The sequence below is a fragment of the Cucurbita pepo genome, chromosome 17 (assembly GCF_057944985.1).
Source record: "Cucurbita pepo subsp. pepo isolate OVF chromosome 17, ASM5794498v1, whole genome shotgun sequence".
Classification (NCBI taxonomy): domain Eukaryota; kingdom Viridiplantae; phylum Streptophyta; class Magnoliopsida; order Cucurbitales; family Cucurbitaceae; genus Cucurbita; species Cucurbita pepo.
Window position 1 is genome coordinate 1,240,094 of NC_141814.1, and position 14,984 is coordinate 1,255,077.

Genomic DNA, 14,984 nt, shown 5'->3' on the forward strand with positions numbered 1-14,984 from the left:
CATTACAGAGTTAGAGAGAGAGAGAGAGAGAGAGAGAGAGAGAGAGAGAGAGAGAGAGAGGCAGAGACAGAGGAGGGAGAGGACTAACAAGCTCCAGATAAAAGAGATTGAAAGCAGATTAGATAAGCGAAAAGCTACCATTTTTCTTCATCTTCTTCTTCTTGTTCTTCTTCTTCTGCTGCTGCTGCTGCAGAAGATAGGCTTCTGTAGTGGAGGAATCTCTTTATTCTTTGTTCTTCTTCTTTCATTTCTCTACCGGTTTTTTAGCCGGGGGAGGGGAGGGGAGGGAAGGAGGTAGGAAACGAATCTGTAATTTCTGGAGTTTTCTTTTGTTCGCCGGCGATTTTTTTTTTCCGTCGGGGTTCTTTTTGTTCTTGTGGTGAGAGATGAGATTAGTTTTTTGGTATAGTTGATTCGGTGGAAGGGAGAAGGAATTAGATATGGATAGGAATAGAGAAGCTAGAAGGACGACGACGAACATGGCGGCATCCAACGGCCTATCTAGACGGAGATACAGGACTAGTAGTCTTCGTGACTCTCCAGGTCTTAATTTTCTCAGATCTAACTCTTTTCGATGATGATGAGTTATAACCGCCATTCTTTTTTTTTTTCTTGATTTTGATTTGTGTTTGTTTTTGTGTAGAGGATGATGGACCGCTCGAGTTGCAGGATACGGTGAGATTGAGAGATCGAGGAAGCGGGAAGAAAGATCGAGATCGAGACAGGGATAGAGACAGAGATCGAGACAGGGATAGAGATAGAGATAGAGATCGGCTTAGCAGGAGCAAGAGGAGGAGAGCTGATAGATTGATTCATGGCGGTAACAATAGGGAGGATGGAGGGGAAGATAGTTCTGAGGAGAGTGTAAATGACGAAGAGGACGATGAAGACGACGATGGCGGTGGTGCTGGTGGAGCTTCCGTCAGAATGCTTCCTCCGAATCCGGCGACAAATTTGAACCATCGGAAAAGTTATCCACCGGCGAAGAGTTTCAGAGCAGCACCGCCGTGGAAACCCGCGGATGAGATGATTGGTGTGTCGGTACCGAGAAAAGCCCGTTCAGGTATATAATCGGGTGGATGGATTTCTCTGCCCTAGGGCAAGGAGATTCTGACGGTTTCTTTCTGGTTTTGTGTTTGTTTGTTTGTTTGTTTCAGCCTCCACGAAGCGGTCTCATGAATGCTGGCCAGCAGCGGCAGGCGGCGGAATGGTTACAGAGGCTATTCACCGGCAGGCTTCGACATCGCCAGTGAGGCCACCAAGTCTTACAGCAATGGCGACGCTTCTTCAGCCGCCAGCCTCGCCGTCTTCTTCCAATGCTTCGGTGAGGAAGAAGCTGGTCGGTCTTTGGTCTTACTTCTACTCCGTTTATATCTTTTCTGATTCTTTTTTGGGGAAATAAGGGGTATCTGATAAGCCGTCTGCTGTTGTAGAAGCAAGCCGGGCCTAAACTCCGGCCTCCCAAATCCTCCTCAAAGCCGTCTTCCATGGCTCAAGACGAGATCGAGATCGAGATTGCTGAAGTCTTGTACGGCATGATGAGACAGCCTCAAGCCCCTCCAAAACAAGAAGCCGATTCCATGAAGTTTGATCACAAATCCGCCATGGATGCCAAATCCAGAGTTTCATCGCCCATTTCTAACCCCTCTTCTGCTTTGCCTCAGAATTCCAGCTCCTCTGTCACTCCGATATCAGCCACTGGTGAGTTTTTTGTTTTCTATGGTTATTTCTCTGTGAAAGTGTCTGAAATCAATATTTCATAATTATCCGATGTGAAATTTGCAGCACCCAAGAGGAAGCGACCGCGTCCTGTGAAGTACGACGATGAGAACATGGTGGCTTTCAGTCTTCGGAATAGCCCTGTTTCGTCGACAGCCAAGCCTGAAGCAGCCGATCAACCGTCCAACACCGATATCCCTTCAACAAATGTGGATAAAGTTTCTGGATCTGCTGGTGAAAATGGAGTTGTTTCAAACGAATCTGGAAATTCCCAGGCCTTACCAGCAACTTCTGAGTCCCATCCAGAAGCCCTGAAGGTGAATACAGCCAGTGTCATGTCCAATTCCAAGCCATTGACTGAAGAATCAGAAGGCAAAGTTTTGAGTACAAATAAGGAAGAACCCCAATCGCCCCTGAAGGAATCAAACGGCCATAGATTGGAAGACAAGCGAGAGGATACGACAGCAACCAAATCGTCCACCTTCGACGTTGATAACCAGCGGGATGATAAATACAAGATAGATCTGATGGTGAAGATAATCTTCTTCTTCTTCTACATCATTAAGAAAAAAATCCCCAGTCAAGTTTATGTATTTTTATATGGAAATTAGAGTTTTTCTTGTTTTTCCTGTGTTGTACAGGCTCCTCCACTACGAGCTTCACCAGAAAGGGATGGAGAGATTGATTTTGTGGCCGTAGATGCTAAACCAATGGTCATAGATGCGGACACGGTAAGCGGGCCACCCTCACTTTCTCCTGCCCACTTGCTTGATAGGTATGGCCCATGTTGGAATTAATTGTTTATATAATCTTGTTTGGCTTGCTTGCATTTATGTAGGAAACGAAACCTCTGATAAAGGAAGAAGGCAAAGGAACAGCCAGACTTGGGACTAAAGAAGTTGTGAACGTGGAGTCCAAAGCAATTGCAGCTGAGGAAGGTGATGATTCAAAGAAGCCCATTGTTTGCAAAGATGGAAAGGTTGACCTTCAACTTGATTTAGAGAAAACAACTGGCAGAGATTGTGCCACTGCAAATGTTGTGGACGCCACCAAGTTCCCTCAGTATGTTCTGAAACATCCACCGCCGCAACTGGGCTCCGAGAAGGCTGGATCTGGTGCTTGTAAGTTCCACTTTTCGAATCCCAGCACCTCCATCCTTTCCTCACTCTCCTTATCTGGTTTGGTTCAAAAGTGGTTGCTGATTCAATGTTGTTTTTTTACTTTATTTTCAGCTCAAGCGAGCTCCCTTCCTTTGCCCATGTCTCTACCTGGCTGGCCAAGTGGGTTGCCTCCTATGGGGTATGGTCGCACAATCTGGGCTATTTGGATCCTTACAGAACTTTATATCAGTATATATTGGTGTTTTCTTTTTGTTCTACTCCATTGGAATGACACTGTCTTGTTTTAGCAGATATGTGGCTCCTCTGCCAGGAGTTGTGTCGGTGGATGGAAGCGCTTTGCCTACGGCAGCCATGCAGGTAGACGTTTCTGCGTTAGTCTAAACGTTCTTCTTTATACTTTTTCTACCGTTGTGTTGTTGTGGGTCTATTCAGTTCCTAAATCTCTCCTTGTTTGGCTTTTAACAGCCGCCAAATTTGCTTTTCCATCAACCCCGGCTGAAGAGGTGTGCGACGCATTTCTACATTGCTCGGAATATATTGTATCATCAGCAAATTGCGAGGATGAATCCCTTCTGGCCGGCAGCAGCAGGTTCGGCTTCCTTGTTTGGGCCCAAGCATGGTAATCTCAGCATTGTGCCCAATGCAGATGTGCAAGGAAATCTACCGAAAAACGGGAAAAATGCAATGCTGGATAAGGGCCAGAGTCTCGGAATGTTTTCGGGTCATGCTGGGAAGGATAGGGGCTCTCAGGCTGTTAATGTTGGTGATGGTGCTCAGAGAAAGCAAATTTTGCTTCAGCAAGCTCTACCACCGGGGGCGCCTAGTAATATCCTGGTATAACTTTTTCTACACAATTATTTCTGTTGGCTGTATGGTATGAGATGAGATCTTCTGTTTTATATGCTGAATTTGGCGTTGTGTGTTGAATTTCAGCATGGCCCTGCTTTTATTCTGCCTTTGAGTCAGCAGCAGCAGGCAGCTGTAGCCACTTCTGTTCGGCCTGTTTCTGTGAAGTCTCCTCCTCCTAGTGGGAATGCCAATGGCAATGTGGTTTCAAATTCTTCCTCTGTTAGTACCTCAGCTGTGGCAGCCATTGCCGCACCGGCAATGAGTTTCAACTATTCGGGCGTGCCTGGCAATGAACCACAATATTTAGCCATTTTGCAGAACAATGGATATACATACCCAATTCCAGCGCACGTCGGTGCACCGCCGCCATATAGAGGAACCCACACTCATTCTATGCCGTTCTTCAATGGGTCGTTTTATTCTTCCCAAATGCTTCATCCTTCGCAGCTTCAGCAGCAGCAACCACCTCCTCAGTCTCACCCTCATCAACAGGGCCTTCAGAATGCTAATGCTGCTGCTGCTGCCAATGGTTCCTCGTCGTCTCAAAAGAACCTATCGAATCAGCAGCAGAGGCCACATGGGAGCACTGTCAGTGGGAACTTTCAAGGCTTTCCTGCCTCCAGAAATCAGCCCTCTCATTCACAGCAGCAGAATCATGCCTCTCATCAAACTAGGCCACTCGAGTCTGAGATTGGTGGTGAAGATAGCCCGTCGACTGCTGATAGTCGAATGAATCTTGCCAATCTGAGTGTATATGGTCCAAATTTTCCAATGCCAATGCATACTCCTAATTTTGCTTTGATGACTCCTGCTTCAATGGCGGCTGCAGGTGGTGGGGCACCAAATGACAAGAAACAGCAGCCACAACAACAGCCGCAGGGTTCTAAAGGTCTGGAACCATCTCAAACTATTGCTTTGTCCTTTGCTCCTCCCAATGGGGCACCATCTGCTCCCGGACTCGACCTTTCCTCCATATCACCAAATCATCCTATATTTCAAAGTATTCCTGAGATCACCAGGCAAGGGTATCAACACATTATGGCTGCAGCTGCAGCTGCACAGGCTGCTCAGCAGAAAAAGATATATCGTGTAGCCGAAGAAGGAAAAACCGTGCATACATCTGCTGCAGAGGATGAGAGGAAGAACATGTCTGTGAAGGCTTCTCCAACTGTTGGACAGTCCATTGCCTTCTCTAGAACTGATTTAGCCGAGTCCACAACTCCGGCTGGGGCTGCTGTTGTTGACAGCTCTGCAAGAACTCTTAGAACTTCAGGTTCCGTTATGCCCTCTGCAATGGGCACTGTAAATATGTGTGGTTCTCAGCATCCACTGCAGCGAAGTCAGCAGCAGCAGCAGCAGCAGCAACATCAACATCAACAACAACAGATGATTCAGCTTCAAAAGCAACAGCAATATGCAGCTGCAGTGGCAAGGACTAAAACATCGGCGACAAGTAATGGCAATGTCTATGCTGAGCACCCTCCTACATCCATGGCTGCCAAGTTTCCTAATGCATTGTCTTCTTTTTCTCAAAATCTTGTCCAAAGTAACAGCAACAGTCCTGCTCAATCTCCTCAGTGGAAGAATTCTGTAAGAACCACCACTTCTTCTCAAGTTCCAACCCCCTCTCTGTCTTCATCAAATACATCATCCATCAAAAATCTTCCCCAACAGCAGGGCCGTCCGCAGCAAAACCACTCTCAGATCTCTTTTGCAGCTAACCAAAAATCTACCACACAATCACAAGGGCAGCAACCTGCTAGCAGTAATCAGTCACCATCTCCGGGAATGATCGGTTCGCCAACTAATTCTTCGATGTCAAAGGGTGCCAGCGGAAGCCCGCGGACAGCTACTTCCAGTTCCATGGGCCATAAAGTTGGTCAATCTTCTTCTTTATCATCACAGCAGACAAAGAATCCTACATCTATGCCCCCCCAGAAGGCATCTCCTGTTGGTGGGAGAAATGTTACGTCAATTCTTGGCAATAACCAAGTGGCCTCTTCAAATTCTGGAACTAAATTATCCCAACATCCACAGTCACAACAGCAACAGCAACAGCAACATTTGGCGAAGCAAACATTGCAGCAAGCTCAGCTGCTCTTCCCTTACATGCAGGCTCAATTTCCCCATTCAACTAGCACTGCCACGGCTTCGCCTTCACATTCAAGACGTCGTCCAGAGCAGCAAGCACAGGGCTCGGGAGGAACATCCTCCAATGGAATGCTATCTCTTGTCCACCCTGTTACAATTGGAGGCACCACCACTACTGATCCTGCCAAGGCTGTTGCTGCTGCAGCAGCAGCTGCAGCTAATGCAGCTAATATGAAAGCTGTTGGTGGCTTACCTACACAAGCTATTCTCCATCCTGCACAGTTTGCTACTACACAGTCCTCTGGTAATCCTCATCAGCTTGTACCTGCAGGTTTTCCTTACGTGCATACTGCTGCAGTGCAAGTGAAATCAACAGAGCAAAAACAACCTGCGGGTGGGTAGAGAATTACGAATGGTGTCTCTTGCCCAGGAAAATAACAACGGGCATCTATCTGATAGCCAGCCTGAGAAGAAATGCAAGTTCAACTAGCTAAGCAGCAGCAATCTGAATGCTCGTCGGACTTCGAACCCCACAATTTTGGGAAAGCTGTGAGAGGAAGTGGGAAAATAGTCCTCCATCTGAGAATGCTTCAGGTCTAGGCTGTTCAGTTATCTGTCCAGATTGATGTTAATGGTCTGATGAACACATGGTTGGTCTGAATGGGGAGAGGAAAGGAAATGCAAAGAAAAGAAACTTGATGAAACAAAGGAGCAACACAACACAGCACTTTGTAAAGTGCTTTACACAATGATGGAATGGTGAAGAGGAAAAGCGGGTGGTGGGCTGTAATGGAGGTTTTTCTTCTTAGATATCTGATTTCATTACCTTTTTGAGGTTCATTTCTCTCTTTTAAGAGCTTTTAGAACAGCATCATCTTTAACATATAATATGTGCAGTGAAGGAGGAGGAGGAGGAGGAGGAGGAGGGTGTAGTTGTATATGTTTGGCACATATAATGGGTAGCCCTCACATTTTTTGATAAAAACTTCCTTTAATTCCCTTCCTTGGTTGTTTACTTTTCACTGACCCTTCAATCACTTTCTTGAAGTCTTTAATCTGAATTTGTTAGAGATAAGAAGATGATGATGGGTGGAAGAGGCGGCAGAGCTGGAAAGCAGCACAGGCTGACCTACTTTTACAAACTCTCCTCCATCTTCATCGCATAACACACTGTGTAGAAAGAAAAGTTGATATGGATGTGGAGAGCGTGTGGACCGTTGATTCGGTCTTTTTATATGATGATGATAGTGGAAAAGTGTGGTTTGATAGTGGACAGAAGAAGAAGATTGTGGAAAGAAAAGGGTAAGCTCTGTTTTGTTGTCAATATCTCAGTCGTGGCTCAGCCAGAATTGAGATAGATATAACAACATTATCTTAATCTGTTTGTGTGTGGAAAGGAAATCAGAAACTTCGGATTTCCTGAGATTTTGTTTGTTGTAGTTTTTAAGCAAATTCTGCTGATTAAGTGGGTGAGGCTGAGGGAAGGACAAAGGAAGGTGGATGGGGTATCAATTGGGATGTGTTTGTGTTGTGTTCTTCCAGTGAAGTGGGGCTTTCACAACGATCAAGGTCAAAGGTGTGGGACATCCACTTTTTCTGACATGAGGTACTCTTGCACGTGTCTCCCAACCTTATTAATTATCTAATATTATTCTTAAAACGACCGTGATTGATTACTTATTACCATTTTAAAAGTTAGTTTTTGAGTCATGATGGATGGATTAAGAGTCAAAGTTAGAAGTTTGAACCTATACTAAGTTTGATAGGTGTGGGATCTAGTTGAATAAGGTGAATGAGTTGAGTCACTAAAGATTTGTTGGGTTTCATAATTGCTAAAAGTTGATCGAGATCAATGTCTCAATAAGGGAAAGAGTTTGAGCTTGATGCACCTTGATCTCGAATTGTCTTGTCCTCTGCTAAGTCTGGGCACTCCGGCCTTTGTCTCTTATAGCTTCCTTTGTTGCATCCTAGACTTCCTATGGTATAGTAATAGTGTGGGAGTTTAAATTCTACCCTATCTCTTAAACCTACCATATCCCACTTATTCTCTATCGTACATCTCCACCCTGTAAATCTTACGGTATATGAACTATTGTCATTGTCTTGGCCTTGGCGAGATTCTTCCAAATGTGTTGACTTAGCTCTTGCTTAGTTTTTTGATTGACTATTGTCCAAAAGGACATCTATGTTACACCAACAGGTTGAAGTTAAAAAATATGCTCCTTTTCTATTACCGAATCTATTCAAACTATTCCCAAAATATGACCATTTTGTCCTCTACTGCATAGCTGAAATTCGTACTTTTCTGACATCCAAATATACCCTTTTACCAACTACTTTCCATTTTAATATCCAATAATGCACATGATCATATCTTCATTATCAAGTTGTGACAAGAAAGTTGAGAGTTTTATATTTGAAATCATAGATTATACATAAATAGTGTATAGATCGTTTAGATAACGATGTAGCTACCATTTGTTTATGATATCTTATAATATTCACATATCTATCTATATATATGTGTAAATATAATATTTTTTTAAAAAAAATTGCATGTTTGTCATCAATCATACACATTTTTATTAATAGATTTATATTATTAACCGACATTGATATATTAATAAACGTCTAGTTAATTAGAACAACATTAATTAGGACAAAGATTAGGTTTAATTAGTACAAAATTTATTCCAATCCCTAATTAGAGAAAGAGAGAGGGAGAGATCGGACCGTGGAGATTGAATGACCATCCAAAATGATGGGATACCATACCACAACAAAAGTGTAGCAACCAAATCAAACTCCACAAAATAAAAATAAATAAATTTAATTTAATTTCCTTAAATAACAAAATAAATTTTTTTAAAAAAAAAAAGGTGCAAAAGAGGGTCCCACAAATGTTTTTTAAGGGAGTGGGGCCAGAGAATAAGACAAAATGATGTGGCAAAATCAAAATGAAAGACAACGACGTCGTTTTGCCAAACAAAACCAAAACTCCTTTTTCATTCACATTACTTTATATTTCATTTTTTCATTACATTACAAACAAAAAGTGAACATATCCCCTTTTCCTTTATTATCAAATACATTATAAATATTCAATCCAATGGCCCAAAATCAATGGATATCGACCCCACCAGCCCCACCGTCCTTTTCGGTGGCTCTACACCCACCTAAATTTGGAGTGATATTTTAATCATTAAACTATATTTAAGTTGACATATATTAACAATTTTAAATTATCAGATAATAAAAAATTAGAATATATGACGTCTAAAAAGGAATGATTAGACGAGTTGGGGCGTTATCTAGAACATAATAATTACTAACTATTAATTCATTAATAATAATTGTTAGGTGATATTATGACGTAGGGGTATTTCTGCAATTATGGGAATTTGGAAGGGTTAGTAGTATTATGTCCCACTAATTTATTAATAACAAAATTGTGGCTCCCGTTGCCGTACCAACTTTCCAGGGTGTTTTTTATTGTACTTACCATTTTAATTAAATTAATAAATATTGTATCTTACTATCTTAGGTAGGTTAAATTATATAAATAAAGGTTTTAAACTAAGATTATTCTATTATTATGGTTAAACATCCTAAATTTAAGTTGTTAATTAAAGGAACATAGGTATATCTATATATATATATAATTGCTACCGAGGTGATCTAGAACCATAGATCAGATCCATGTGCCTAGTGATTTTTGAGAAAACAAAAAACAAAGCCACGAGAACTATTACTTAACTACTATTGTGAGGGGCCTCGTGATTTCTAATAATCCTCGTAACACAGTTTTCAAAGCAAGTGGGAATTTGAAGATAATGGATTTTTCCCAGATAAGATGAATCATCAGAACAGTATTTCAATTAAAAATATAATGTCTGAATAAGATGTCAACCTAGTGGTTTATCTATCAAATATCAAATACTGGATGCCCACTTCATAGGCACTACTACTAAGTTTCTTAATTGGAGATTTCCTGACTAACTGTTTTGAGAATCCAACAGCAACCATAAAATGTGCACAGACCATTCAACCAAAGAGAGAGAAATTAGAGTGAGTGATAAGCCATCATAATTCAAGTAATGAGTCATATATGTCTGAGACTAAGAAAGAATAATGGTGCATTTTTCCAATGGTTAAGAGCGGGTAAGTTAATATAATTACCCAAAGAAATGCCTTCCTAATCATGTATAGCTTGTAACTTTGCTCTTCTCCAAAATGCCTTCCTATTCTATACAGCTTTCTAACAGAAGGTTCTCCAGACAGATTCTCGATTACTCGAACCAGTGGGACTTATGCTAAATCTTGGTTATAAGGATGAAAGGAGAGAGAGCATTAGGGTCGGGTTAATTCGAGCATGCTGATGCAGAGACTTTGTCGGTCATGGCGGCCAGCTCCTCGTCTTGCTGTTTCTTTAAGTACCTTTGGGCAGTTGAAGTCATAATCTTGATAGAGAAGTTCATGATCATGAGCCATACTATAGTGTTCCAGATGGAAGAAACCGAAAAGTCCCATTTCTTGGCCTGATGTTGAGAGGTGAAGGGAAAGAGGAAGAAAAGAGGCATATAAGATGAATGTGGTAAACAACGGGTTTTGGCAGATAAGCTCTCAGGCAAACAAATTGATAGAATTTTCAGATGAATGCAATATCAGCAAGTACCTTGGCATTAGCCGCGACTTGAGATGGTGCTTTCAGATACTTAGATTTAACTGCGTTGAGCTTGGCAACCAGCCCGGGCAAGATAGATGAAAATCCAGGCACAAAGCTGAGTATCCATAATAATTCGTTTTCTATCCAATCAAGAAGCTGATTGTTGCAAACAGCAATGATGAAAATGGTCTGCACGGAAATCATAAGCACCAAATTATCAAAAGATACACGGGTTTAACTTGAACATGTAAAAGGGATTTAGCTCCCTTGCAAACAAAGTCAAATAATATTAGACAACAAAATATAAAAACTTCACAAACCTGAATGTGAGTTTTAATAATAGCTTTTCCAACCAGCGTAGCAAAAAAGAATTCCCAGAAAGGAACTCCAAATTGTCCACACATAATGCCAGCTAAGTCGAACAGAGGATTTGGAATCTGAAAGACAAGCAGTGAAGATCAGAAACAATCGTGCTAATGATATGATTGATGCTGGTAAGTATCATAAGCGTCAAAAGACACATTATGAAGTTTAGCTTACACAAAATTTTATCCCATGAGAATATGTCCCTATGACCACTAAGTTGTAATGAATATAACATATTTGAAGGGGAAAAATAACATGAAATTAGCGAACCAGTAAAGTTATACTCTCACCCCCAATGGAAGGCAGGAAAAAAAGGAAAATAAAATATCAGTAATTGAAGAGAATAAAGTCATAACTAACCGAAGCAAGCAGTAGAATAGTAAGGAAATTTAAATGTTGAGCATGTGAAAGGAACCATCGCTTGATTCTGTTTAAATATGTTGAAATGAGTCCATCAGTTTCCCTTGAAGAGGCATCTAGTTCTTCCATTGCTTCTGATCTGCCACCAGAGAGGCGTGCTGCACAATGGAAGAAATATATTTGAACATAAAATATGAAGCTTGGATATGAAAGAATATCAGCAATGCAAAAAATTACAATTGGCAAAGCCATAAATTACAATTGGAGAATTTCAGATTACAGACTAGATTGTTGGTCATAATCATAGCACTAATTGCAAAGTTCCGAAGTAAAAACTTGAACAAGCTCTTGTTTGCCATTACATTTTGCTCTATCATATTTTCACATCATCATTATGACGAGGAAGGGTTTCAAAAAGAAGTACAATATTATCCATAGCCATTCAATCCTAAGCAAAAACTACTTACACCATGACCTCAAAGCATTGCCTTGCCCAGTAGTTCCTACCTATAAATTACAAAATGTTGACTATTTACTATTTAGGATCACGAATTAAAAATGTTCTCTCTTTCAGTATTGCAAACTGTTTTTACATAGACAAGTTCCACCCACCGAAAAAAAAATGGATAAGAGAAGATGGAATATAAAAAAAATGCTCAACTGATTGTCATATCACCAAAAGAATTTAATTGACTTATAACTATTGACGAATACTAGTAAACACACTATTTCTCATACCCGCCCTTGAGATGAAGTAAGGAGGAAGCTCTCCTAAGGAAGTCCCAATACCCCAGAGAATTGCCTCTATCTGAACCATGGGCAATATGCTACTGAGGGGGACTTGTGATGTGAAAACTGGAGGTCCAAATTCTGAGCAATCCTTCTCAAGCCATGATGGACCTCTTTTCAATTGTATTGTGTCATAAACAGCACTCTTCAAGTCCACTCGCCCACACTGCACCGCCTTTATCGTGAAAAACCCAATATGAGGCCCCAGATAAAGAACAAAAGTATGCAGGCCAGACCCTGAAAGTAAATGATAGGGCGTGAAATCAAATAAGATTCAGATGCTCAATCCCATCCTATCAATACAGATTAGCACAATAAATACAATATTGATGATAACAGCAAATTGCAATCTAAATATCAGAAAAAAAACATTGCGTCTTACAAAGAAGAAAGAATAATTAGCACGGATCTTGAATCAAACAACATTAATTACCAAGTCCAATTGATGATGCAACTCCTAGGATCACCCACCACAATCCGTAGTCAAAGTATTTTACAATCTCCTCCACATGCTGCAAAAGCAGAGAAGATTTATTTTATAAAACGATTGCCTGAAAACTGGAAGGCAATGGCCAAATTACAAGGAAAAGGTCAACAATTTCAAGGATAGAAATAAATTCACTTCCTGAATATAAAAGCGCAACAAGGTGATTTATGAAGAGCTATATCCCCACTTCAATCAAACAACATTTACTAGGATAGTTTCCATCATTTCTCTATCCACCATCTTAACAGTTCCTCTAAATACTTCCAAGTTCCAACCTCTTCTATAATATGGCATTTCTACTGGATTGATTCAGTATATATATGGTGCATAAATTTTTTTGCAGCATTTTCTTGGGTACAATTATAACAACTCTCAAGAGCCTACATAAACAGGCAGGAATTTAAATTCACAACATTTATTCAAAAAACATCATTCTTAGAAACCCGTGATAAAACAATGTCATAAGGAGTGCAATCATTTGCTTAGAACTATCACATTTAGGATGGTACAGCTTAAAATTACAGATAGTATCCATGTAAAATATATTGCTGGATAATGGCAAACCTACAAACATTTTAATAAAACATAGAATATCCATCCCGAAAGCTACCATATCAATAGAGCGAAAATCACAAACATACTTCAAAATGTGATCATGAAAAATTCATCACAGTTCATCCTAAATGATGTAATACTTGCAGTTGCATAAATATACACACATATTGTTGAAAAGAGTGAATATTTGATGCAAATATGCACACATATAATGCTGGAATGAGTGATGTGAAGCTAACATAAATTCAAGAAGGCAGAGATACCTTCTCATGTGGCCCTTCAATTGTCAAAACCAGAATTCCAGCTGCCCCAATAATCAAGTTTAAAAGCAAAAGCCAACCACCTTTAGCTAAAATGTAAGCTATCGAGTGTTTACCATATTGAAGAACACCCAAAGTGAAAAACTTCAATGTTTTGAATGGTTGATTAACCAATGTCAAATTGTCAAGATCTTGTTTGTGCTTCCGACATAATTCTGTAAATTATAGAAATTTTATCAAGAGATAAGATACAATGTGAACGACCCTAAGCTAAGTTGAATAGGACAGAATACTTGTTATCATTAATTCCACGAAAGCCAAGTGAAAGCAACAACTAAAACGGTAAATCGTCCAGACAAAATCAAACTGAAGAAGCAAGACACAAATGAATTTCATTTCACTTTTGCGTTGGTTTGAAATTAACCAGTACACTCAATCAATCAAGGCCCCTCATTGCCGTGAAGGATCACTTCATTAACAAACTTCAGACAATCACCAAACTCAAATCTCTCTTAAAATATAAAACAGTAATAACAATAATGTAAACAATATTAAGAATCCAAATTTCCTTCGACTTTCTTACATCAATAAAAAAAAAAAAAAAAAAAAAAAAAAAAAAAAAAAGAAGAAGATATCGAAATACTTGCCTGAAATGGATACTTCCGAATCATGAGCAGCAAGGGAAGCTGCTTCTTCACCAGTCCCCATTCCGCAACCTGCAATTACAAGACAGTATCGAAAGGGAGAGAAATTCTTTTAATCTCAATCTTATTCTCCTGTACAGAGAAAAGGAGATCAGAGATGGACGAGAATCATGACTAAAATTACGAGGAAAAAATGGAAAAAGAAAATCTGAAAGTTAGCATCTGTTATTGACGAAAGAAGAAATCGAAATCGAAATCGAAATCGTTCAGGAACGAAGATCCGCGCTCTCCCCTTCAAGATCGAACGCTTCTTCGTTTACCTTCAACATTCATTTTTCCCCCATTTTTTGAACAGATAACTTTCAATTTATTACTTTATAATTATTATATAAAATTTTAAAAATTTACGTATTTTAAATATCTACGGTATCCCATTAATTGATCAATTAAATTAAATTTTAATTTTTAATTTTAATTATATCCTCTTTTTTTTTTTTTATAAATATATACAAAATTAAATTATTTATTTGATAAAAATAAGTTAAATTTATTTTAGACACTTTTGTAAAAGTAAATAAACTAAAAATAATAAATTATTAAGCGAGTAAAGCTAATAAATAATGGTTACTTAGACCAATTAATTAATTAAAAGATATTTTTCTTTTTAATATGGTCAAAGTCAACTCAATAATTAAGAAAGAAAATGGCTGTATTTTTTAATAATTTTCTATTATGATTGGCATTGAACTGAAGAAATTAAAGGTCTAATAATATAAGATACCTATAAACTCGCGTACACACGAGTAGAGTTCAAAATTATATAAGGAAAATATCTCGTTAATCCATGCAGCAATAGAAATCGTTCGAAATGGATTTGACCAATCCAAGTACTACATAAGGTCAAAACCTTTCTCATCCAGACACCTAAAGCAGATAGGTGATATGAACGAAGAAGTTAAATTTACGAGTTCACACGTGAGAGCGAAGTTCAAAGCTATACTAAGAAGAGGTCGAGACAAAGATGCTTCATGATCTAACAAAAATCCTTATTCAATCGTGTCAAATTTGATATCTTGT

General features: G+C 39.5%; 2 protein-coding genes across 5 annotated transcripts; one reads left to right on the top strand and one right to left on the bottom strand.

Annotated features, from left to right (window-relative positions):
* The first annotated feature begins 26 nt into the window (after positions 1–26).
* LOC111779263 (protein TIME FOR COFFEE) lies at positions 27–6,783 on the top strand. 3 transcript variants are annotated; one of them, XM_087119066.1, is made up of 12 exons: positions 27–543; positions 644–726; positions 763–1,063; positions 1,158–1,339; positions 1,434–1,701; positions 1,786–2,249; positions 2,361–2,450; positions 2,558–2,840; positions 2,952–3,018; positions 3,131–3,197; positions 3,306–3,674; positions 3,774–6,783. In XM_087119066.1, the coding sequence occupies exons 1-12, from the start codon at positions 441–443 to the stop codon at positions 6,180–6,182; spliced, it is 4,686 nt and encodes a 1,561-aa protein (XP_086975192.1). In that variant the 5' UTR covers positions 27–440; the 3' UTR covers positions 6,183–6,783. The 3 variants fall into 3 exon arrangements, with proteins under 3 accessions (XP_086975192.1, XP_023515148.2, XP_023515149.2); XM_023659380.2 differs by having other exon boundaries at positions 644–1,063; XM_023659381.2 differs by having other exon boundaries at positions 644–1,063; positions 1,158–1,324.
* A 3,066-nt stretch (positions 6,784–9,849) lies between these two features.
* Positions 9,850–14,264, bottom strand: LOC111778861 (vacuole membrane protein KMS1). Of its 2 annotated transcripts, XM_023658854.2 has the most exons (9): positions 13,911–14,264; positions 13,380–13,478; positions 13,267–13,307; positions 12,395–12,473; positions 11,911–12,198; positions 11,173–11,330; positions 10,767–10,883; positions 10,456–10,635; positions 9,850–10,318 (listed from the first exon to the last, which is right to left on the bottom strand). In XM_023658854.2, the coding sequence occupies exons 1-9, from the start codon at positions 13,969–13,971 to the stop codon at positions 10,142–10,144; spliced, it is 1,200 nt and encodes a 399-aa protein (XP_023514622.1). In that variant the 5' UTR covers positions 13,972–14,264; the 3' UTR covers positions 9,850–10,141. The 2 variants fall into 2 exon arrangements, with proteins under 2 accessions (XP_023514622.1, XP_023514621.1); XM_023658853.2 differs by having other exon boundaries at positions 13,267–13,478; positions 13,911–14,263.
* Between the last annotated feature and the right edge of the window lie 720 nt (positions 14,265–14,984).

Excerpts from the sequence above, each read along its gene's own strand:
- LOC111779263 (XM_023659380.2), top strand. The coding sequence starts at position 441 with ATGGATAGGAATAGAGAAGCTAGAAGGACGACGACGAACATGGCGGCA. Across the intron at positions 2,841-2,951 it reads GAAGGCTGGATCTGGTGCTT|CTCAAGCGAGCTCCCTTCCT; the intron begins GTAAGTTCCACT and ends CTTTATTTTCAG. Across the intron at positions 3,198-3,305 it reads TGCCTACGGCAGCCATGCAG|CCGCCAAATTTGCTTTTCCA; the intron begins GTAGACGTTTCT and ends GGCTTTTAACAG.
- LOC111778861 (XM_023658853.2), bottom strand. The coding sequence starts at position 13,971 with ATGGGGACTGGTGAAGAAGCAGCTTCCCTTGCTGCTCATGATTCGGAA. Across the intron at positions 12,474-13,266 it reads TTGAAGGGCCACATGAGAAG|CATGTGGAGGAGATTGTAAA; the intron begins GTATCTCTGCCT and ends CTGCTTTTGCAG. Across the intron at positions 11,331-11,910 it reads TTACTTCATCTCAAGGGCGG|CACGCCTCTCTGGTGGCAGA; the intron begins GTATGAGAAATA and ends TCCATTGTGCAG.